Source organism: Schistocerca cancellata, chromosome 9, assembly GCF_023864275.1.
Source record: "Schistocerca cancellata isolate TAMUIC-IGC-003103 chromosome 9, iqSchCanc2.1, whole genome shotgun sequence".
In the NCBI taxonomy this organism is placed as follows: Eukaryota; Metazoa; Arthropoda; class Insecta; order Orthoptera; family Acrididae; genus Schistocerca; species Schistocerca cancellata.
The window spans coordinates 441,613,973-441,640,237 of record NC_064634.1 but is presented as its reverse complement, the minus strand read 5'-3'; the positions used below and the strand labels follow the sequence as shown (position 1 = coordinate 441,640,237).

The 26,265-nt window shown below is 38.6% G+C and overlaps 1 protein-coding gene across 1 annotated transcript in view; it reads left to right on the top strand.

Annotated features, from left to right (window-relative positions):
- Nucleotides 1-26,265, top strand: part of LOC126100464 (fatty acid synthase-like) — a 443,119-nt gene that overhangs the window by 59,202 nt on the left and 357,652 nt on the right. Inside the window, exons 4-5 of the mRNA XM_049911071.1 lie at nucleotides 1,162-1,329; nucleotides 7,334-7,534. Coding sequence (XP_049767028.1) covers nucleotides 1,162-1,329; nucleotides 7,334-7,534 — 369 coding nt within the window. The remainder of the gene's footprint in view (nucleotides 1-1,161; nucleotides 1,330-7,333; nucleotides 7,535-26,265) is intronic.

The window sequence follows — 26,265 nt, the reverse complement described above, 5'->3', positions numbered from 1 at the left end:
CAAAGATGGCATTTATGTAATGTTTTGTTCAGTGAAAGTTTTTGAAGTTGCACATGTTTGTTTGGAACAGTACTGGACTCTTTATTATTATTCATTGCAATATGCTTGAGTGTCCACTGTTTGCTTTAGTTGTGCTTCATTTTGCACACCACAGCCTTATGTTGAGTCTTTTTGCAGTATTTTATTTGTTATTTTTTAAAGCTTCTTTTGATGTAGGCATACCTGATCCGTGAGCTGCATAGCATATAGCAGATGACAGATTTGCATAAAACATCACCTTTTTGTTTTGAAAATTGTGGCCATACCTGTCATATGAACAAAAATCACATTTCTCGCTGTGACTCTGAGGTTCTGTCCAAATCATTATTACCCTGAAATGGAAATGCTTCCTTATCTTGAAACCACTGCCAAAGCTCTTCCAAACAAATAGAAAACACTTTAAGTGGTCCAAGAAATAATTTTGACCACCAACTTTTACACCAAAGTATGCATTATAAACTATCTTAACTAAGTGTGTTATGTTTCTCGAGTATAAAATGATCACAGATGTACCAAATGTTTTGAACTGAATAAAAGCATCTACTTAATGTGCTTGTAAATAAATGGATGTGTAGAAAAATTTAACAAAATATAAATCACAAGTTGAGAACCCACTAAATACATCCATCCTTCTCACAAAAAATATAACTTGATATAAATTCTGCTTAGAACAACATTGAAGCAGTTTATATGGTGCAACCAAGTACAATTCTGAGTCAAAAGACATTATATCATTATCTCAGGATTGGTACGAAGTAGAATGTATTGCATTGAGCAGTTTCATATTTTTCTTTTTTCTCTAAACACTAAATGAAAACATAATTTCCTGAGAAATCAGTGCTCCATGGAAATGATCTATGATTTTTCCTGAAGTCACCTTACAAAGACTCATAAGGGGCATATTTTGTTTTACAAACATTTTTTCCATTGTTAGCATGTGTTAGTTTAACATTTTTTGTTTAGTCACATTGTGTGATAATTTTTAACTGTTCTTTTTATTAATCAGCTTTCTAAGAATATGCTGAATCAAATGTTTCAGATGTTATTGATAGAGTTTCATTAAAATTTATTTAGAAATATGGCAAATTTTTTTGTGAGCTGAGCCTGAACTGATATTTACAGGAATCCATCCACACTCCTTACGAGGTAAACGTGTGGCTGTTATTACAGCTGGCATATTTAGTGAGTCAGAGGTGGCCATTTTTACAAATGAGAATGTAGGTAAGGGACTGATGTACTGCAATCGTGCATTGCAGGCTGGATTGATTGCCTACTGGCTAGGAGTAAATGGTGAGTTATGAATTTCTTTTTACATGTGTGCTATTTGTCATTTTTTGCTTGACATTGTGATGAGTTCATCTAACATTTGTATTTTCTATATTACCACAACAAAGGAATCATTGTTACATCACACAACAGTATGAGAATTAGATGAATACAACAAAAAAAGCAAAAATACTTGGAGTGACCCAGAGACATGATGTTGGTTCAATGAAAACTACTTTCATTATTTAGAGAGATCACAAAAATCATTATATCACCAAATAGCAGTACCTCTTCTGATAAGAATGAATAGTTACTCATAATAAAGAGGAGACATTGAGTCATAACATTATTTCATCTTATATTTTCCTTTGTTGTGTGACTGTGTTGTTAGTTAAAGTATTAAAATTGTATTCTAACTTTGTAATGCCACCCTGGAGGTTACCTTTGTAACATGTTGATGAGTCAAGGAGTATTTCCTAACAGACTGAAGTACATAGTAGTAATATCAGTACACAAAAGTGTGTGTAAGCAACTGGCTGCTAGTTATAGACCCATCTCTCTCCTTCCAGTAGTCTCAAAAAATTTGAGAAGGTAACTTATAATAGAATATTGAACCATCTTTCTGAGAGTAACCTGTTAAAAACAATTATTTGGCTTCTGTAAAGGCCTCTCTACTGACAAAGTAATGTGTGATCTCATAAACTCAGTCCTAGTAGAACTAAACAATAAATATGTTAGTATTTTACCAAGGCCTTAGGGAGTTTAGCCCATACACTCCTGCAGGGGAAACTATAATGGTATGGCAGTAAAGATCTTTGCCTTGAAGACTGTCAGATATACAAAAGTCTGCCACTGTTGACCAGTGTTTGTATTTATCAGAAGTATTGCCCATTGGTTTCATCACAGAGACATGATATACCGTGTATGGACCTTGTCTGTTTTCCCCATTCTCTCTTGATGGCTCAGTTAATCACAATTCTCACACAGTGGCACTTTGCAGACCTGACATTTATTATCCAGTCAGTGGCAGCTTTAGCACATCACTTTGGATCTGAACACATTCCTCAACTCTTACAGACATGTGTGAAATTCTATTTGTGCTAGAGTAATGGCAGAAATTATGGTTGTGTGTAACATAACTGAAAAACCTGTTCATAGTTTCCTTGACATCTTGGATGGGAACCCAGGCAGAAATACATCCAGAGAACTTTGTCTGTCTTATTTGGTTACTAACCAACACACTTCTGTTCTCCTTGACAGTGTCTTCATTTTCTTGACTTTGCGAATACAGTAAGCAAATGTCTTATAAGATTACTTGCTAATTTATTTGCAACAGGTTCCTTAATAATGCTATACCAATAGCTGGAAGCACATGCCAGTATGTCTGTGTTCTTATATTCCATAGGATGACCGGTGCCAATACAATGTTCTGCAATGGTGGATTTGCTCAACTGTTGCAAGCATGTGCACCACTTATGCCCAGTCACCAGGCCTCCACAGTCCGGATAGTCTGATCAATATATGACATACCACAACTGCAGTTTCTGCAGTATCTGGGACTTGTCTATAATTCTGTTAGTCTGTAAATGGACTGTTATGTTTTCCTCCAGGTGACACTAGCTGTCCACATTCTCCTCCACCTGGCTTTCAACTTTCCAGTTGGTCACTGCTTTCAGGACCTTGGTCTTATTGTACGCTATCTTACACATGTTTTTGCATGCAACAGCAACAGGATTTCTCAGTGCCATTTTTGCATCTTCATTCTCACGTAACATTGGAATATTATTGGAAAAGGCTAGGCAGTCTACTGTTGTGTTATGTATTATTTTGTACACAATTTGTACACCTACAATAGCCATGATTTTGTTCACCAGTCTCCACTGTTGGATAACTTAATCCAGCAACAAGTTGAATTCAATCAGTGACAGCCCACCAGCATGACAATCTCCTGTCTTTATTTCAAAGCTTTCTGACACTCAGCTTTGGTATCTGATGGTAGCAGTCATGCCTTTCAAGATGACCCTTACTAATTCATGTGTTACTTTGTTCATTTGTTTGGCATGAAGGACATTCAACAACACATTCCTGTGTGCAGAATCATAAGCTTTGGTTTAGACCTTTAAGGTTACTACAATGCTTACAACTTTCTTGCAAATGTGTTCCACTATCCTTTTGAGTCCACAAATTTGTTTGGTATGGTTATTACCATTTTGCAAACCAGCTTGATAGTTTTCAGTTCTTGACCCTAGCAGCTCTTCCAGCCCACTCAACAACAATATAGAGAATATATTGTGCCCAAGATGTAGTAGTGAGTTCCCTCTGTAGTTATACAGTACCTTTTTACCTTTTTGTCACCATTCTTATGTGTGGGAATAATGTTGGCTTCTTTCCAGTCTTCCAGTATCTTTATGTTCACTCAGATGTCCAATCTTACTTTGTACATACTGTCTTCTGTTGCCAGATCACTGCATTTAATTTCTTCAGCACAAAAACCATCATTTAAAAATATTTATTACTCTTCTCATGCCACATTATTACTTTATCATGCCTCTTAATTAATCATGATACAGTTAATAGTTTTAGTGTAGTGCCTCTCATTTTACAGATTTTTGGATTACATAAGGTATCTAATAATTTACTAACTAAAACGCTTTTGACACGTCACAGGATGTGAGGGACAGTTATGGATTACTTATTCATTTACAACTGAATTTAGTCTTCATCCCCAAAGTGTTATACTTTTGTGATTCAGAAAAAGTTAAAGACATTTATGTTTGAAATTAGAAATCATCTGCTCTGTTGCTAATCTAGTAATTTAATATCTCAGTGTATGGTATGGCCTCTTTGGTATTTGTAAATTCCTCATCTTGCACATAAGAAATGGCATTTGACTGTGTCAGTATAATAATACTCCTAAAGAAATTATTGAACATATGAATCAGATGCATTGTCCATTATCAAATAAAATCTTATGTAACTAGGAGAAAGCAATTTGTACAATTTAAAGCTGCAGATGTCTCACACACAGGTCCTGAATTACTGATATGAAATATGACCCCTACCTTTTGCTCCTCAAATTCTAAGCAAATTCTGTATGCTGATGATACATTTATTGTGTGTAAACATACAGATTATGACCAATTAGAAATACTGTGCAACTGCATTAAGGTCCACAGAGACAGTGGCTACATATGTGTGAGTTATGCTTAAGTGAATGTGTGTGAGTTTTTACTTTGGAAGAGGGACTTTTTCCAGAAGCTTAAATATTACTAGGGTTAATTCCCATGGTGCCTGTTTGCAATTAAGTGTCTCCTCTATATGGTGAGTAGTAATCTATCCTTTCCACATTTGTGTTATTCATCCTGAACTTCCTGTTGTTTGTATTATAAATTAAATAGTTCAGGAATTCAATGGGCACCACCTTAGTGTCATCACAGAGAAAACAGCAGTAATGGCATTTAACTCTGCACCTGTGCGTTGGAGCTGATATTGTCGTTAAAGAGAACTGTTTAAAATTTTTGGGAATAACAATATAAGATACACTTTAGTGGCTATATGTGTTCACTCTCTGGCAAGCAAAGAGGCTAAAAATATATTGCAGTATGCACAAACATAGCAAATACTGCAAAGATCTTCATGTACTGTGGACCACTTATCACCTCCAGTATGAACTATGGAACAGAAGCTTGGGGTTCATTGGTCATTTTCTCAGTTCAAGGTGAGGTTCATCATTGAAGACAATTCTTCTCCAGTCAATGAAATTCCAGGTCGAAAACGGGTCTGGAGATGTCTGGGATGGTGGTTGGGTATCAACCTTACTGTCGCCTACCACACAGTCCATCAACCAGGAGTAATGGTCTGGGGGGCCCATTTATTTTCATAGCAGGTCCCCTTTGATTGTCAGCCATTGCACCCTTACAGCACAGCAGTACCTCAATGATATTCATATACCCAGTTTTGTTGCCCTTCATGGTAAGCCATCCTGAGCTTAGATTTCAGCAAGATAATGCTTACCTGCATATGGTGAGAGTTTCTGCCGTTGTAGCATTATAGGCAGGGCCCTGGAACCAGCTTGATATTCTGTTGATTTAATCCACCAATTGGACAGAATTTGTTATGCTATCCCTATCCAATCGATCAGTACCAGTCAAATAACTGCTTGGGCAAGGGATAGAGATCAACCAGCATGTTATTGACTTGCTCAGTTTGTGGAGCTCTTTCCAACTTTTGTGATTCTGTTATCATTTGTCTGTACATCACATCTACCAATTTCCATCCCATTTGGATAATTCCTTCTCGGTCCATCTTCTTCTTCTTCTTCTTCTTTTTTTCCCTTAGGTGCTAAGCTGAAATGTTCCTACCTTCAAATCAGGTCTCTCTTATAAGCAGTTTGCTGTGTAGACCTGTCTGGCCATATCACAATATGTTGCAAAATGTAATTGTGTAAGGAAATACACTCCTGGAAATTGAAATAAGAACACCGTGAATTCATTGTCCCAGGAAGGGGAAACTTTATTGACACATTCCTGGGGTCAGATACATCACATGATCACACTGACATAACCACAGGCACATAGACACATGCAACAGAGCATGCACAATGTCGGCACTAGTACAGTGTATATCCACCTTTCGCAGCAATGCAGGCTGCTATTCTCCCATGGAGACGATCGTAGAGATGCTGGATGTAGTCCTGTGGAACGGCTTGCCATCCCATTTCCACCTGGCGCCTCAGTTGGACCAGCGTTCGTGCTGGACGTGCAGACCGCGTGAGACGACGCTTCATCCAGTCCCAAACATGCTCAATGGGGGACAGATCCGTAGATCTTGCTGGCCAGGGTAGTTGACTTACACCTTCTAGAGCACGTTGGGTGGCACGGGATACATGCGGACGTGCATTGTCCTGTTGGAACAGCAAGTTCCCTTGCCGGTCTAGGAATGGTAGAACGATGGGTTCGATGACGGTTTGGATGTACCGTGCACTATTCAGTGTCTCCTCGACGATCACCAGTGGTGTACGGCCAGTGTAGGAGATCGCTCCCCACACCATGATGCTGGGTGTTGGCCCTGTGTGCCTCGGTCGTATGCAGTCCTGATTGTGGCGCTCACCTGCACGGCGCCAAACACGCATACGACCATCATTGGCACCAAGGCGGAAGCGACTCTCATCGCTGAAGACGACACGTCTCCATTCATCCCTCCATTCACGCCTGTCGCGACACCACTGGAGGCGGGCTGCACGATGTTGGGGCGTGAGCGGAAGACGGCCTAACGGTGTGCGGGACCGTAGCCCAGCTTCATGGAGATGGTTGCGAATGGTCCTCGCCGATACCCCAGGAGCAACAGTGTCCCTAATTTGCTGGGAAGTGGTGGTGCGGTCCCCTACGGCACTGCGTAGGATCCTACGGTCTTGGCGTGCATCCGTGCGTCGCTGCGGTCCGGTCCCAGGTCGATGGGCACATGCACCTTCCGCCGACCACTGGCGACAACATCGATGTACTGTGGAGACCTCATGCCCCACGTGTTGAGCAATTCGGCAGTACGTCCACCCGGCCTCCCGCATGCTCACTATATGCCCTCGCTCAAAGTCCGTCAACTGCACATACGGTTCACGTCCACGCTGTCGCGGCATGCTACCAGTGTTAAAGACTGCGATGGAGCTCCGTATGCCACGGCAAACTGGCTGACACTGATGGCGGCGGTGCACAAATGCTGCGCAGCTAGCGCCATTCGACGGCCAACACCGCGGTTCCTGGTGTGTCCGCTGTGCCGTGCGTGTGATCATTGCTTGTACAGCCCTCTCGCAGTGTCCGGAGCAAGTATGGTGGGTCTGACACACCAGTGTCAATGTGTTCTTTTTTACATTTCCAGGAGTGTAATAATAATACTACTGTAATTTACTTGTTATGAACTAATGAATTCAGAAGAATGATCTTTGTATCATTTGATGTTGAATACAATTATTATTATTATCATTATTATTAAGAAAGGAGACAAATGTCCTTATCATCTATCTATATTTTGACAGGACCTGCATATATAGCTGATACAGCATGCTCTTCAAGTATGTTTGCCCTGGATGCTGCCTATCAATTTATACGCACTGGCAAATGTGATGCTGCCCTTGTGTCCGGAGCCAATTTTTGCCTCCATGATTTTAGCACAGCACAATTTGCAAATCTTGGTGTTCTTAGTATGGATGGCGTCTGCAGAAGTTTTGACGATGGATGTAAGTACAAACAAAGCTCTCAACTTACAAATTTCAGGGGAAATGACAAGTTATTTGTCATGACTGAGAATAACAATTATGCAATTTAATATCCTACCACACAATTTTTGTATTTGTCTAATTCAATTTCAAACTGATTTTTGGAAGAAGCTCTTCATATATTCTAGCTTTACAGACAGGAAGGTGTCACACAGTCTTAAAGCTTGTATGTGCACCACCTTATCCTGGGCTAAGCATATCAATTCAGCACTAATTACATTTTCAAACAATGGAAACTTCAGGTTGGAGTTGAGGTGTGCTTGTGTGTGTGTGTGTGTGTGTGTGTGTGTGTGTGAGTGCGCGCACGCGTGAATGACATGCATGTCTCTCTTTGACTGGTAAAGACTGTGGCTTAATGTAAATGTCTTTTAATTGTTCCTGTCTGCAACTTGATGCATTTTCATTGTGGTAAGTAGCAATCTGCCTTTTTCCTAAGTACACTTTCGACATACAATTTACCACACTCACACATGAATTTAAATTTTTGTCTCAACCTCTGGAAATTTATTATCCAAGATGCATAGCTTGTTGTTACCATATGCATTTTTTGGAATAATGTTCAGATGATAAGGAGAATATGTCAGACAACAGTAATATTGATGCATCAGGCAATAGGGATAACTTTTCAACCAAGTAATATAACCAAGGATATGCAGAAGGCAAACAAACAAATTGGCAATCCCGACATTTAATTCACTTGCCTGAAGATGCACAAGGCATTTTTGATATATCTGTAAGTCTTCTTGACCCCAAAACTCTACCATCTGGTGAGCAAAATGTATGAGACAGGCGAAATACCCTCAGACTTCAAGAAGAATATAATAATTCCAATCCCAAAGAAAGCAGGCATTGACAGATGTGAAAATTACCGAACTATCAGTTTAATAAGTCATGGCTGCAAAATACTAACACGAATTCTTTACAGATGAATGTAAAAACTGGTAGAAGCCGACCTTGGGGAAGATCAGTTTGGATTCCGTAGAAATATGGGGACACGTGAGGCAATACTGACCCTACGACTTATTTTAGAAGCTAGATTAAGAAAAGGCAAACCTACATTTCTAGCATTTGTAAACTTAGATAAAGCTTTTGACAATGTTGAGTGGAATACTCTTTCAAATTCTGAAGGTGGTAGGAGTAAAATACAGGGAGCAAAAGGCTATTTACAATTTGTACAGAAACCAGATGGCAGTTATAAGAGTCGAGGGACATGAAAGGGAAGCAGTGATTGGGAAGGGAGTGAGACAGGGTTGTAGCCTCTCCCTGATGTTATTCAGTCTGTATATTGAGCAAGCAGTAAAGGAAACAAAAGAAAAATTCGGAGTAGGTATTAAAATCCATGGAGAAGAAATAAAAACTTTAAGGTTTGCCGATGACATTGTAATTCTGTCAGAGACAGCAAAGGACTTGGAAGAGCAGTTGAATGGAATGGATAGTGTCATAGGAGGATATAAGATGAACATCAACAAAAGCAAAACGAGGATAATGGAATGTAGTGAAATTAAGTGAGGTGATGCTGAGGGAATTAGATTAGGAAATGAGATACTTAAAGTAGTAAAGGAGTTTTGCTATTTGGGGAGAAAAATAACTGATGATGGCCGAAGTAGAGAGGATATAAAATGTAGACTGGCAATGGCAAGGAAAGCGTTTCTGAAGAAGAGAAATTTGTTAACATCAGGTATAGATTTAAGTGTCAGGAAGTCGTTTCTAAAAGTATATGTATGGAGTGTAGCCATGTATGGAAGTGAAACATGGACGATAACTAGTTTGGGCGAGAAGAGAATAGAAGCTTTCAAAATGTGGTGCTACAGAAGAATGCTGAAGATTAGATGGGTTGATCACATAACTAATGAGGAGGTACTGAATAGGAGTGGGGAGAAGAGGAGTTTGTGGCACAACTTGACTAGAAGAAGGGATCGGTTGGTAGGACATGTTCTGAGGCATCAAGGGATCACAAATTTAGTATTGGAGGGCAGCGTGGAGGGTAAAAATCATAGAGGGAGACCAAGAGATGAATACACTAAGCAGATTCAAAAGGATGTAGGTTGCAGTAGGTACTGTGAGATGAAGAAGCTTGCACAGAATAGAGTAGTGTGGAGAGCTGCATCAAACCAGTCTCAGGACTGAAGATCACAATGAAACAACTTCTTGACCCTTGTTAAGTGCCTGTAATTTAGGGACAGTTGGCAGAAGCTAAGACTGCTACAGTGTTGAATTACTTAATTACTTCATCAAGTCTTGATGCTGGTTTAGCTGTTGGTGCCAAAACTAGAAAAATCTGGTGTCCATGGCTGTGACCACCTAATCACCAATATTATAACCCTCACTTAGGGCCAACAATGTTTAGTGAAGACAATTAACTTCTTTAACTGAAAATAAATTTGTCTTTTAGTCCACAGATCAGGCAGTTATAGTTTTCAGCAGTATATTAATCTAGGTGAAAACAGAAATTTGTATTAGGTAGAACCTGATTAGATTGAATAAAGCCCAACTGCTACTTACCTGATGAGCACACATTTAGTAATCAGTTTCATCAATACTAGCAGTGGTGGAAACAGCAGCTTCATTATTCATAATATTATGCACATAGTAACCAGTCATGGTGGTCAGAATGCATAGGTATAGATGGGTATAGATGAGTAAGATAACAGAAACTGAGCAGCTGAAATTGCTACCAGGTGGCCTTATATTTGTCCACTATAGAAATCCATGTGAAGTTCATGTGTCTAGTCTGTGATAGAGGTAGTGTTCTAGTCTGTGATAGAGGTAGTGTTCTAGTCTGTGATAGATGTAGTGTACCCACAGCATTAACCCTTGCTGGAAGTAGGTGATCATATACTTATTGATATGTCTCTATCTTCCATTTGCACATTCGTCAGGGATCCTAAATCCTTCATGACAACCAGTGCAGATTCTGAAAACAGCAATCACACAACACCCGGCTCACACATTTCTCACGTAACATTCTAAAAGCCTTGGTTCAATGCACTCAAATGGATGCCATATTTCTTGACCTCCAAAAAGCTTGTCACTACCTGCCATACAAATATTTGATAATGAAAACATGATCATATGTGATGTCAAACAAAATTTGTGACTGGATTGAAGATTTCATGGGAAGGAGATGGAACATTTTATATTGGATTGACAGTCATTAACAAATCTAGGATCACTTCAGATACACCTCATGCTGTTCATACTGTATATTTAATGACCGGCCAGACAATATTAATGGTAACCCCAGACTTTTTGCACATCGTGTTGTTATTTACAAAGAGTGTTCAATAAGTAATGCAACACTTTTATTTCTGAAAGCAGATTGTTTTATTCAGGATTCTAGTACACCATATTATTCACCACTCTTTTTGTTACAAAACCTGGTTTTTCAACATAATCTCTATTCAGTGCAATGGCTTTACACCACCTTACTGGGAGGGCTTGTATGATCACATGGTACCACTCTACTGATCAACGTTGGAGCCAATGTCTTTCTGCATCAGTAACCTCCCCATCATCCATGTACTGCTTCCAGCAGAGCGCATACATCACTGGGCAAAACAGATGAAAATGCAAAGGTACATGTTCTGGGCTGTAGGACTGATGAGGAAAAACAGTCCAATGAAGTTTTCTGAGCTCCTTTTGGGTGTGTCAGGCTTGTGTGAGGCATTGAATTGTCATGGAGAAGTTCGTTTGCTTTTTTGTGGTGATGAACACACTGAAAACATTTCTTCAATTTCCTGAGGATAGCATTGTGATGGAGGATATCAAACATTATAGCCCTTTCAGAATTCCAGCAGACTGTCTTCATGACTCTACCAACTGAGTACATGACTTTCAACTTTTTTTAGGGATTGCAGTTTTGTTTCTGGTTTAAGTGGTTAACTCATGTTTCATTGCCTGTGACAGTGTTCGACAAAAAAATTGTCACGATCAGCCTTTAACACACAAGCAGTTCTGCACAGATGGTCTTTGTTGCTCTCTATGGCCTTCTGTTAGGTGGCGAGGAACCCGGTGGACACACACTTTTGAGTACTCCAACAGGTGGACAAGTGTGTCAGTGCTACCAACACTGACGTCCAGTTGAGCAGGGAGTTGTTTGACTATTATCTGTCGATCACCTAGAATGAGAATGTCCGCTCAGTCCAACATTGCCAGTCACCTCACCCAATGACTCTCCATTTTTTTGTTCAAGCCCAGTTCTCTGTAAACATTCTGCAAGTACCTACAAATATCCGTGATACTCGGGTTTTCTGCCAAAACAAACTCAAGGACAGCTCTCTGCTTGTAATACATCACTGTTCAGACATTATTTTGAAGGCTACATATAGCACCACCTCCAATCAGAGCTTCATAAAACTATAGGGGCTGAAGCAGGAATATTCCATGATGACCCACTACAAATTTCACATTTTTTCTACCAAGATTGGCTGAGAAAGAAAATGTGTTGCACTACTGATTGAACCCTCAGATAATGAAGTACCTTCTGAAACAAAAGCTGTGTAAATATTCAGTTAGATCTTGATAAGGTTTCAAGCTGATGTGAAGATTTTCAACTTGCTTTCAATGTTCAAAAAAGTAAAATTTTGAACTTCACAAAATACAGAAATATAATTTTCTATGACAACAATATCAGTGAATCATATTTGAAACCACTCAATTCATACAAATACATCAGTGTAACAATATGCAGAAATATGAGATGGAATCACTGCAGAGACTCAGCAGAATGTAAACAGTGCGGCAGACATTGGTTCATTGGTAAGGTGCTGGGAAAATGCAGTCCGTCTACAAAGGAGATTATTTGCAAAACACTTGTGTGATCCATCTTAGAATACTGGTGAAGTGTGAAGCACCTATACAAAAACTTTATTTAATAAGAAGAACTAGCTGACATCAAGACTTAAAAATATTACAAACAATATTGCAAAACATTTCAGCATGCCATCAAACAACAGAAACATACTGTACACAAAAAATTTAAAATTCCAAGATCAAGGCAAGGACAATTTGGAGCATTGTTAGGTGTAAAACAGCAAGACAAATCATACTGAACTCCCAGATGACAGCAGCAGTGAGGCAGAGGATATGAGATTCAAGTCATTGGCTACTAAATTCAGTGAATTCTTCCTAACAGTAGCTGAAAATGCAGGGAAAATAAATGTCCACAGAATTCAAATACAATAAACTTATATTTCCACAAGCAGTGCATATTCCACCACCAGAATGTTATGCCATCTCATCTGTTAGAGAGATTATAAAAATCATTAGATTACTGACAAAATACTAAAATATTATGCTGACTTGGTAATGCCTTACTTGACTTACCTTTGTAGTCAAGGAACATTCCCTGAAAGACTTAATTAAAACACAATATATGAAAGTGGAAATAAGTAACTGACCACTTATTATAGACCTATCTCACTTCTTTCCGTGGTCAAAATTTTTTGAGAAAGCAGCTTACAACAAAATACTGAACCATTTTTCTGAGAATGATTTGTTAACAACAGCACATTTTAGTTTCTATATTGGCTTCTTTATTGCAAATGAAATGTATGATCTCACAAACTCAGTTCTATTAGAACTATGCAACAAAAATTCCTGTTAGCATTTTGTGTGGTGCTGCCAAGACCTTCGTGTAGATCATAAAATTGTTCTACAGAAACTAAAATTATATTTAAGCAATGGAAACTCCAGGCAGGAAAATCAACAATGTAGGAAAAGACAGACTGCTGCTTACCATAAAGAAGACATGTTAAGTTCCTGACAGGCACAATTAAAAGCCTTCATCAGCAAAAGAGATGCTGATGAAGGCTGTGGCTGAAATCTTTATGTAAGTGTCTTTCAATTGTGCCTGCCTGCAACTTAATGTGTCTTCTTTACAGTAAGTAGCGATCTGTCTTTTCCTACATCGTTAGAATCATATTTATTTATCTATTACTTATTGTGATACACATTCACTAGATGTATTATTGCTTGTTTTAAAATGGTTCAAATGGCTCTGGGCTCTATGGGACTTAACATCTGAGGTCATCAGTATCCTAGTTCTAACCTAACTAACCTAAGGACATCACACACATCCATGCTCGAGGCAGGATTCGAACCTGCAACCGTAGCAGTTGCACGGTTCTGGACTGAAGTGCCTAGAACCGCTTGGCCACCGTGGCCGGCACTATTATTGCTTGATAATATGTGGATGTGAAATGAGTCAAGTTGTTACTCTAGTTCATTGTTATGTTCTTGTCATTAATGATCACATACAGAGGTTAAAATACGGTTTTCACTTACTAAACAAAACACAGAACTTTGATTTCTAAAATGTAGGAATCATTTACATGTCTTTCAGAATACAAAAAGTGTGTCATTTTAAAGCAGCAAAAATCTTTTAAATAGGGAAACACAGAAATATATGGGATATAGATTTTTTCTGATGAAGTTAAAGAATTCATCTAGAAAACAGAATTTTTTTTGAGCAAAACTTCTTGAGCTTACTTTCAAAAAAGACTTTAGCTCATAGGAACTTAATACTACTTGGAGTTGTGCAATAATATTAAAGTATTGCAACTGTTGACTTCAAAACAATTGCATAATACATAACCATATTCATGTATGTTGTAAAGTTCATTTCATAGTAAGCTTTGTTCACAAGCACTGCCTGTGCCATTTACAGTCTCCCCATTTAGCTTTTAATAGTTTATTCTCTTGGGTAGTGGGCTGATGAGAAAAGGGGATGAGGATTAGATCCAGATATGTAGACAGCTGTTGAATTCTGCCATGTGCCAGAACCAACCTATATGATGTTTCCTATGCTTTTAGGGATCTACATTTAATGAGATCACTGGAATGATAATAAATCGTCTCAATTGAAACACAGTTAAATCAGCAAGATAAGTAAATGGTGCTGGGTCTGTCTCACACAGTCTCATAATATTCATTCGGTCTAGCCACAGCAAAAGTTTCAACTTGGAAGTTACATTGATAAAGAATTAACTATTTCACTAGCTGATGATAGAACTTCTTCTGGTATCCAATAAAGGTGACAGCTCACTAAATAATAGCCAATGAGGATGACAGTCCTATAGATGGTATTGAAGCTTCCATGGACATTAGTGATGACCACTGTCATAATATTCCATAATATCTCCTCCCATTTATAACTTTTGAAACTTCACTAAGATATTCACAGCACTTCCTCTGCAGTTTCAGAAATACTTCCACTATTTGCTGTACTCCTCAGAATCTTAAACCTGCAAATATTCCACCATCAGCCTAATTTCTTTGATAGTGTGGCCACACCCCAACCCTCATCATCAGCTCATTCAACTCTGAACTGTGTCTCCTGTCACTGCCCAAGCATGTGCAGCCTAACAGGGCACTCCCTTCCAGCTGGCATGAAACCGTTCATTCTAGAAACTTGCAGAAGGCCTACAATACAGAATTTCATGAAAGTTGCTAATCTTGGCTGATTACTAATAAGGATGTCATAATGGTACCCTTACACACTCACCCTTCTTTATTTTTCAGAATTGTAAATTTTTGCACAATAACAGAACTTAAATCCTCAGAATGCAAATCCTCTTGACTGTACTCTTGTGGCTAGGCCCTCATTCATAGCTTTACACTTTTATAATCCTTTGGACAACATGCTGACACAAACTCTTTCACATTTTAGAAATTATATATTTAACAGTTTTACTGGATGTTCTCATAGAAGAAAATGTTAAGTCACTAAAATAAAATATTAATCAAATGTAAGAAACATTAACCATGTTATTGGTTCAAGTATATCTAGTCAAATACTACCGATACTCAAGAAAAAACAGATTCTTTAATCCAAAGTTTCACGTGCAAATCACAGGCATCAAAGTATAAAATTTAAGTGAATGTTACATGGACTTGATATACAAGAAATAACTAGACTAAGTATAATATTTGGTGACTTTAAAGCAGTTTCCTTTAAATGAGACTCTTTCATAGAAACTTTTATTCATCATGCTGAATGGTTCCGAGTGGTTCTAGGCGCTACAGTCTGGAACCGGGTGACCGCTATGATCGCAGGTTCGAATCCTGCCTCGGGCATGGATGTGTTTGATGTCCTTAGGTTAGTTAGGTTTAAGTAGTTCTAAGTTCTAGGGGACTGATGACCTCAGAAGTTAAGTCCCATAGTGCTCAGAGCCATTTGAACCATTTGCTGAAAGGTTGTGAAACTTATCTTTTTGAGAGCTCCTTGCTTCACTCAAACACCAAATGTACACCAAAGATTAGGCAGAAAATTCAAACCATTTACATACATAACACAGTGCATGAAAATTATTCTTTTGCTCTGCCTGTTTCATTTGTTGGCTGTTCACTAAATTATTCAATGACAAAATACTAATTCTGAGCAACACATCACAAAATATTAAGAGAAGATTTATTCAAGATAATAAAATTGGTTCTTCTTCTTCTCTATTTTTTTATTTATTTTTATAAGCTTATTGGAAAAAAAGATGCATATAAATAGCACTGTGCACTCTCACCTAATAAGATATTTGCCTTTGAAGGTCCTAAGTGAGTTCTAAATCACTGTTGCATCAAACTGGAACACATCCCCAGTCAAACAATCAGCTGTCCACTTTGCCACGTGCTCTGGTTTGTTGACTCAGTTCTCTACTTTTGCCAGCCTATGACTGCTCTGGTGCGAAGACCTTGCGGTTGCTAGCTGATTATGGCTCAACACTTATGCATCATTACCATTGTAGGTAGCTCTGATGACTGAACTCGGCCCATTATTTCGCTATTCATCAGCACACATGTAACAATTTTTGGGTTGTCTCAGTCCCAAATTCTCACTTCCCGTTCATGTAACGCACAAAAAAAAAAAAGGGGGAGGGGTGGAGTCAGGCAGAAGTGTTGCACCTTGCATTTCTATCATCTCCTATCTACACATAGTGCTATTTCTTTTGCACTTAGCCTAGGCATCACTGCTTAAATTTAAGCACAGTATGTTACATTTCAATTACTGTGTTGAGATTTCACCACTCAAATCACTACATATAAACTCAATTATTGCTACTGTTTTCATTGCTGTTACTGATTTGATTGTGCATTTGTCATGCCAACAATGTCTCCTGTAGTTTTTTTTTTCCCTGCAGCTTTCTTCTTTTCTTGTGTTGCTGGGTGTGGGTGACAATAACATGGATAGTGTGGTCTAATCTTTATCCTTGTGGCCATACTCTAATCTTACCTGATAACATAGAGAACAGATCTTCATTTCTGAACAGCGTATTGCATACTTCATCTTTCACATCAGCCTGTACTCTTTCAATTCTGTGAACTTTGTTGATGATTTCTGCTTTATTATTAAAAACAACTCCTTCTGAATTGGGTAGGACTTATCACAAGCTTCATCTTCAGCACTATGCAGATCATCTATGCTTACACCACATACTCTGGCACAGTTAGCATCTTTCATAGTAGTTGCTGTACCATTGGATTGGAGGATGTCTGTAGTAGTTTCATTATTTATTTCCATGTGTTCATTAGCAAAATTCAAACTCACTCCCCACTCTTACATCCAGTCAGCACCTATAATTATCATCTCACAAAGCTGTAGAATTTCCATGCGTCAACACTGTATTTTGACTCTACAATTTCAGTGTCCAACAGTATTTGCTGCTTAGTTGGTTTACTTTGTTCTCCCATTGCTCCTACAATCTTGGCTCTGCTGACTGGTTATTCAGGAATACCTGCATCTTTACTCAAAAGTTTGTCATAAAATTTCTTCGAAACTGTTGTCACTTGACTTTAAGAATCCAAGAGAATACATGTTTCTTCTCCACATACTTTCACTTTAATAGTAGGTATAAGGCTTTCTTTCTAACTGCTCCTTCTTCATCATAAGTAATTGTTCCTCTTTGTCACTCAGGCCTTCTGTCTTTATCACTGTGACTTGTCTCTGCTCTGGCCCTAACTCTCTCTTTATATAATATTTACTGTGAGAATTGCTTAAAAATGTTACCCCTTTGTAGAAAGTTTGGAAATTGGTCCTATTCTGAAAACTGCTCATTTTCTAGCTCATCATTCATCTCTTGTCTCTGTTGGTTAGAAAGTATTGTGCTATCAAACCATTCATGCTCTGAATGTGATCTGTTTTCATTCACATTTTCTCTCCAAGCCCTACACTAAAATTCTCCACCTCATTGGTCATTGAAACTTCTCTCTCGAAATAGTGGGTAATGATTCGGTTGTGCCTATACATTTGGGCAGAGATCAAACTCTTTGCCTTGCAAATGTCTGCTTGTGTCTGTGTATGTGTGGATGGATATGTGTGTATGCGAGTGTATACCTGTCCTTTTCCTCCCCTAAGGGAAGTCTTTCCGCTCCCGGGATTGGAATGACTCCTTACCCTCTCCCTTAAAACCCACATCCTATTGTCTTTCCCTCTCCTTCCCTCTTTCCTGATGAGGCAACAGTTTGTTGCGAAAGCTTAAATTTTGTGTGTATGTTTGTGTTTGTTTGTGTGTCTATCGACCTGCCAGCGCTTTTGTTTGGTAAGTCTCATCATCTTTGTTTTTAGATATATTTTTCCCACGTGGAATGTTTCCCTCTATATATATATAGTTATAATAGAAGGAAACATTCCACGAAGGAAAAATATACCTAAAAACAAAGATGATGTGACTTACCAAACAAAAGCACTGGCAGGTCGATAGACACACAAACATGTCAGTTGACATCTCTACCCAAACTCTTTGTCTTTAAATATGTCTGCTTGTGTCTGTATATGTGTGGATGGATATGTGTGTGTGTGTGCGAGTGTATACCCATCCTTTTTTCCCCCTAAGGTAAGTCTTTCCACTCCCGGGACTGGAATGACTCCTTACCCTCTCCCTTAAAACCCACATCCTTTCGTCTTTCCCTCTCCTTCCCTCTTTCCTGATGAGGCAACAGTTTGTTGCGAAAGCTTGAATTTTGTGTGCATGTTTGTGTTCATTTGTGTGTCTGTCGACCTGCCAGCACTTTCATTTGGTAAGTCACATCATCTTTGTTTTTAGGTATATATATATATATATTTGTGTGTGTGTCTGTCTGTGTATATGCGGATGGATATGTGTGTGTGTGCGAGTGTATACCTGTCCTTTTTTCCCCCTAAGGTAAGTCTTTCCGCTCCCGGGATTGGAATGACTTCTTACCCTCTACCTTAAAACTCACATCCTTTCGTCTTTCCCTCTCCTTCCCTCTTTCCTGACGAAGCAACTGTTTGTTGCGAAAGCTTGAATTTTGTGTGTTTGTTTGTGTTTGTTTGTGTGTCTATCGACCTGATATATAGTCTGCTTGTGTCTGTATATGTGTGGATGGATATGTGTGTGTGTGCGAGTGTATACCCGCCTTTTTTTCCCCCTAAGGTAAGTCTTTCCACTCCCGGGACTGGAATGACTCCTTACCCTCTCCCTTAAAACCCACATCCTTTCATCTTTCCCTCTCCTTCCCTCTTTCCTGATGAGGCAACAGTTTGTTGCGAAAGCTTGAATTTTGTGTGTATGTTTGTGTTCGTTTGTGTGTCTGTCAACGTGCCAGCACCTTCATTTGGTAACTCACATCATCTTTGTTTTTAGGTATATATATATATATATATATAGACACATACAAATCAGTTGGTTCTACTGAGAAATTCCTAAATGGAGTAGAAGGAGTTGGCCACCAATAAATCCTTTAGGCTTCTCTTAAACTGAATTTCATCGGTTGTTAAGCTTTTTATGGCTGCTGGCAAGTTATTGAAAATGTGTGTTCCTGAATAATGCACACCTTTTTGTACAAGACTAAGTGGCTTTAAATCCTTGTGAAGATTATTCTTATTTCTGGTATTGATTCCATGAATTGAGCTGTTGGTTTGAAAAAGTGTTATATTTTTAATGACAAATTTCATTAAAGAATAAAAATATTGGGAAGCAGTAGTTAGTATCCCTATTTCCCTAAACAGGCTTCTGCAGAATGTTCTTGAGTTCACACGACATATAATTCTTACTGCAAGTTTTCGTGCCTGGAAAACTTTAGCTTGGCTTGATGAATTACTCCAAAAAATAATCTGATATGATATTATGGAATGAAAGTAAGCATAGTATGCCAGCTTTTTCAGTTTTATGTCCCCTATGTCTGACACAATTTGCATTGCAAACAGAGATTTGTTAAGACACGTCAGCAGTTCTGTGATGTGCTTTTCCCAGTTGAATTTATTATCAAGCTGTAATCCCAAGAATTTAACACTGTCCACTTCTTCTATCTGCTTGTCATCATATGTTAGGCATATACTTGTGGGACACCCCTTACAAGTTCTGAACTGCATGTAGTGGTTTTTTTCAAAGTTTAGTGACAAGAAATTGGCTAGGAACCAGTGATTAATGTCCAAAAATATTTTATTAGCTGATCTTCCTTACACTTGATTTGCTATTTATTGCAATGTTTGTATCATCGGCATTTCATAGTAGTAGCCCTTTGGTTGTCATTTGTGATGTCCTTATTGCTTAGCAACACATCAACGATATTCTACACTTCACTTTTTTGTCCTTCATGGGAAGCCATCCTGGGCTTACGTTTCAGCAAAGTAGTGACTGCTTGCGCATAGCAAAAGTTTTTACTGCTTGTTTGATACTTGACAAACCATACCTTGGCCAGCACAATCACCAGATCTCTCCATAATTGAGACCTTTTAGAGCATTATGGGCAGGACCCTCCAACCTACTCAGGATTTTGATGATGTAAAGTGCCATTTGGACAGAATTTAGCATGACATTCCTCATGAGGATGTCCAACAATTCTATTAATCAATGACAAGTCAAATAACTGCATGCATAGGAGACAGAGGTGGACCATTGTGTTAATAACTTGCTCAATTTGTGAAGTTCTTTCTCTTGAATAAATCATCCAATTTTTCTGAAATTGTAATCATTTGTTTGTGTGTACATGTACATCATGTCTATCAATTTCTGTCCCATTCACAAAATTCCTTCATTGTGCTTCATATTGTTATTATTATTATTATTTTAAGGGGCGCACATACATCAAGCTCTTGTTTTGTTTTACTTATTTCTGTAGATAACTTGGTGTATTTGTAATATTATTCATCTCTGAAATGTGTAAGGTCTTGTTTAAGTTCACCAACAGTATGATTTTGACTTTCAAGCATCTCTTGCCTGTGTGTGAAAGCTAGATGTGTCCGATGTTAAAAAAGAAATTGCCTCTATTCTTTGAACTGCTGAGTTATGCTACTCTGCATTTCTTTCAACTGTCTCTTTATACATTTAGATTTTAAATGATTCTAATAACAACATCTTTAGTAATCCCAGCTCCATTTTTTTATTCTGTTAGCAAGATCAGCTTGACTTGGCAAGATTAATCACATCATAATAGAAAAATCTTATGTTACTGGACTGTCTACATGTATTCTCTGTTGGCTAGTTTTAGGAAACATTGTGAAGACATTTTGATCCACAACCTCAAGAGTACTGTTAGTACCAAAACTATGTACAGTTCTAATATATTGCTCATAACTTGAATCTACTGACATTGCTTTCCTTGTATCTGCAATCTTAATTATGTCTGTACTTGCTATATTAGCTATCTTGTCTTTGTCATCTATTTTGGACTTGTTACTACGTTACATACAAAAGATCCTAATGCAACTCAGTACTCTACCTCACACAAAATTGTTTTTAATAGTTACAGTACACTATCTATACTGTCAATCATGTTAAGAAACAATGCAGTGCATTGAAATACTGAGCCCTTTGCCTTGTTGTGTGCGACACTTAACTTTGTCTGTCTGTGTCACTGAAGATGGTGGTCATGTGTGTGCCAGTTATGCTTGTGTGAATGTGTGTGTGTTTTCTGCTCCATAAGGAGGCCCTTTAGCTGAAATCTAAAATGTATAACACTCTTCTCATTATGCATGTCTGTGACTCATTGTCTTCTCCATATGTTGAGTTGCAATCTGTTGTTATTGTTGTGGTCTTCAGTCCAGAGACTGGCTTGATGTAGCTCTCCATGCTACTCTATCCTGTGCAAGCTTCTTCATCTCAGAGTGCCTACTGCAACCTACATCCTTCTGAATCTGCTTAGGGTATTCATTTCTTGGTGTCCCTCTACGATTTTTACCCTCCATGCTGCCCTCCAGTACTAAATTGATGATCCCTTGATGCCTCAAAACCAGTCCTACCAACCAATCTCTTCTTCTATTCAAGTTGTGTCACAAATTCCTCATCTCCCCAGTTCTATTCAGTACCTCCTCATTAGTTATGTGATCTACCCATCTAATCTTAAGCATTTTTCTGTTGCACCACATTTCAAAAGCTTCTGTTCTCTTCTTGCCCAAGCTATTTATCGTCCATGTTTCACTTCCATACTTGGCTACACTCCATACAAATACTTTCAGAAAAGACTTCCTGACACTTAAATCTATACTCAATGTTAACAAACTTCTCTTCTTCAGAAACACTTTCCTTATCATTGCCATTTATATCCTCTCTACTTCAACCGTCATCAGTTATTTTGCTCCCCAAATAGCAAAACTCATCTACTACTTTAAGTGTCTCATTTCCTAACCTAATTCCCTCAGTATCACCTAGTTTAATTAGACTACATTCCATTATCCTCATTTTGCTTTTGTTGATATCTTATATCCTCCTCTCAAGACACTGCCCATTCCATTCAACAGCTCTTCCAGGTCTTTTGCTGTCTCTGACAGAATTACAATATCATCGGCAAACCTCAAAGTTTTTATTTATTATCCATAGATTTTAATTCATACTCCAAATTTTTATTTTCTTTCCTTTACTGCTTGCTCAATATATAGATTGAATGCCATCGGGGAAAGGCTACAACCCTGTCTCACTCTCTTCCCAACCACTGCTTCCCTTTCATGCCCCTGGACTCTTATAATCTGGTTTCTGTACAAATTGTAAATAGCCTTTTGCTCCCTGTATTTTACTTTACCCCTGCCACCTTCAGAATTTGAAAGACAGTATTCCAGTCAACATTGTCAAAAGCTTTCTCTAAGTCTACAAATGCTAGAAACGTAGGTTTGCCTTTCATTAATCTGTCGTCTAAGATAAGTCATGGGGTCAGTATTGCCTCACATATTCCAACATTTCTATGGAACCCAAGCTGATATCCCTCAAGGTCAGCTTCTAGCAGTATTTCCATTCATCTGTAAAGAATTCATGTTAGTATTTTGCAGCTGTGACTAATTAAATTGATAGTTTGGTAATTTTCACACCTGTCAACACCTGCTTTCTTTGGGATTGGAATTACTATATTCTTCTTGAAGTCTGAGGGTATTTCGCCTGTCTCACACATCTTGCTCACCAGATGGTAGTGTTTTATCATGCCTGGCTCTCCCAAAGCTATCAGTAGTTCTAATGGAATGTTGTCTACTCTCCGGACCTTGTTTCGACTTAGTTCTTTCAGTGCTCTGTCAAACTCTTCACACAGTATTGTATGTCCATCTTCATCTACATCCTCTTCCATTTCCATAATATTGTCCTCAAGTACATTGCCCTTGTATAGACCCTCTATATACTCCTTCCACCTTTCTGCTTTCCCTTCTTTGCTTAGAACTGGGTTTCCATCTGAGCTCTTGATATTCATACTAGCATTTCTCTTTTCTCCAAAAGTCTCTTTAATTATCCTGTAGGGTGTATCTATCTTTTCCCCAGTGATATATGCCTGTACATCCTTACATTTGTCCTCTAACCATCCCTGCTTAGCCATTTTGGGCTTCCTGTCGATCTCATTTGTGAGACATTTGTATTCCCTTTTGCCTGCTTCATTTACCACATTTTTACATTTTCTTCTTTCATCAATTAAATTTTATATTTCTTCTGTTACCCAAGGACTTCTACTAGCCCTCATTTTTTTACTTACTTGATCCTCTGCTGCCTTCACTATTTCATCTCTCAAAGCTACCCATTCTTCTTTTACTGTATTTCTTTCCTCCGTTCTTGTCAATTGTCCCTAATGCTATATCTGAAACACTCTACAACCTCTGGTTCTTTCAGTTTATCTAGGTATCATCTCCTTAAATTCCCACCTTTTTGCAGTTTTTTAAGTTTTAATCTGCAGTTCATAGCCAATAGAGTGTGAGTAGAGTCCACATCTGACCCTGGAAATGTCTTACAATTTAAAGCTTGGTTTCTAAATCTCTGTCTTAACCTTATACAATTTATCTGAAACCTTCCAGTGTCTCCAGGCCTCTTCCAACCTTCTTTCTTGATTCTCAAACCAAGTGTTAGCTATGATTAAGTTATGCTCTGTGCAACATTCTACCAGGTGGCTTCGTCTTTCATTCCTTACCCCCATTCCGTATTCACCTACTACTTTTCTTCTCTTCCTTTTCCTATTATTGAATTCCTGTCCCCAATGACTATTAAATTTTCATCTCCCTTCAGTATCTGAATAATTTCTTTTATCTCATCATACATTTCTCCAATCTCTTCATCAACTGTGGTACTAGTTGGCATATATACTTGTTCTACTGTGGTAGGCATGGTTTTTGTGTCTATCTTGGCTACAATAATGCATTCACTATGCTGTTCGTAGTAGCGTACCTGCACTCCTATTTTTTTAAATTCATTTTTAAACCTACTCCTGCGTTACTCCTATTTGATTTTGTATTTGTAACCCAGTATTCACTTGACCAGAAGTCTTGTTTCTCCTCCCACCGAACTTCACTGATTCCCGCTATGTCTAACTTTAATCTACCCATTTCCCTTTTTAAATTTTCTAACCTACCTGCCTACTCCTGTGTTACTCCTGTTTGATTTAGTAATTGTAACCCAGTATTCACCTGACCAGAAGTCTTGTTTCTCCTCCCACCGAACTTACTGATTCCCACTATATCTAACTTTAATCTACCCATTTCCATTTTTAAATTTTCTAGCCTACCTGCCTTATTAAGTGATCAGACATTCCATGCTCTGATCCGTAGAATCCCAGTTTAGTTTCTCCTGATAACAACATCCTCCTGAGTAGTCCCTACCTGTAGATCCGAATGGGGGACTCTTTTACCTCCAGAATACTTTACCCAAGAGAACTTCATCATCATTTAACCATACAGTAAAGCTGCATGCCCTTGGAAAAAGTTACAACTGTAGTTTCCCTTTGCTCTCAGCTGTTTCCAGTACTAGCACAGCAAGGCCATTTTGGTTAATGTTACGAGGCCAGATCAGTTAATCATCCAGACTGTTGCCCCTGCAACTACTGAAAAGGTTGCTGCCCCTCTTCAGGAACAACATGTTTGTCTGGCCTCTCAACAGATACCCCTCAATTGTGGTTGCACCTACCGTACAGCTATCTGTATTGCTGAGGCATGCAAGCCTACCCACCAGCGGCAAGGTCCTTGGTTCATGGGGGGGGGGGGGGGGGGCAATCTATCTTTTTCACAGTATTGTTGTCATTCCATTCTGGACTTTCCGTAGTTTTATTTTTTTATTATTATTATTTATTTATTATTGTCAGTACTGCACATCTTTTCTTGTAGTCCTGTTCTAGGCCATGACACTTTTTCAATTTTTTTCTTGTAACTGAAGCTAACTTCAGAGGTAGTGTTGTAGTATGTCTGCAAATTATCCACCTGTGACTGCAATAACATCTTTTTTTCTCAGAATATTGTCAACTGACAAATTTCTTTAGAAATGGGAATATTCTCATGTTTATAAAGTTGCTTTTTCCATTTGTTAATCACTCCCTTTTGTAGTATGAATAGTACAAGGTGTACAACTTTGCTTCCACTGTTTGCCATTAAGTGGTGACAATTGTAAGTAGCGGTCAAAAGGAACAGATCGCAGATGTCAGGCAGTTAGCTTGGACTTCGGTCAACATAGCCTTAGTCAAACATTAGTCAGTTGTTCTTGATTGAAAATGTCAGTTTACAAACGTAATTCTCACCATTTGTGGGAGGTGTTACTGTTTTGTATCAATTTGAAAAAACAGCAGCTGAGTCTCATCTCTGAGTCAAGGTGCAGAATTGGAGACATTGCTGAGTGAAGACTCATGTCAACTTCAAGAAGAATTGGCATGATTAGTGGGAGTGACACAGCAAGCCATTTCTAAACGTCTCAAGGCTATCAGCATGATTCAGAAAGAAGGAACCTGGGTCCCGTGTGAGCTGAAACCAAGAGACGTTGAATGGCATTTGTGTATTTGTGAACAGTTGCTTCAGAGGCAAAAATGGAAGGGATTTCTGCATTGCATTGTGACTGGGGACGAAAAATGGGTTTATTACGACAACCCTAAACACAAAAAATCATGGTGATATTCTGGCCTTGTTTCCACGTTGATGGCCAAACTGAATATTCACGGCTCCAAGATTATGCTCTGCATTTGGTGGGACCAGCTCAGCGTCGTGTACTATAAGGTGTTAAAACCAAGTGAAACAGTCACAGGTGCTTGCTATCAAATGCAATTAACGTGTTTGAGCAGAGTATTAAAAGACAAATGGCCTCAATACAGCGAGAGGCATGATAAAGTGATTCTGCAGCACAACAATGCTTGGCCCCACATTGCAAAAGAGGTCAAAATGTACTTAGAAACATTGAAATGGGAAGTCCTACCAAACCCATCATATTCTCCAGGCATTGTTCCCTCTGACTATCATCTGTATAGATCAATGCCACATGGCCTGACTGACCAACACTTGCGATCTCATGACGAAGTCACAA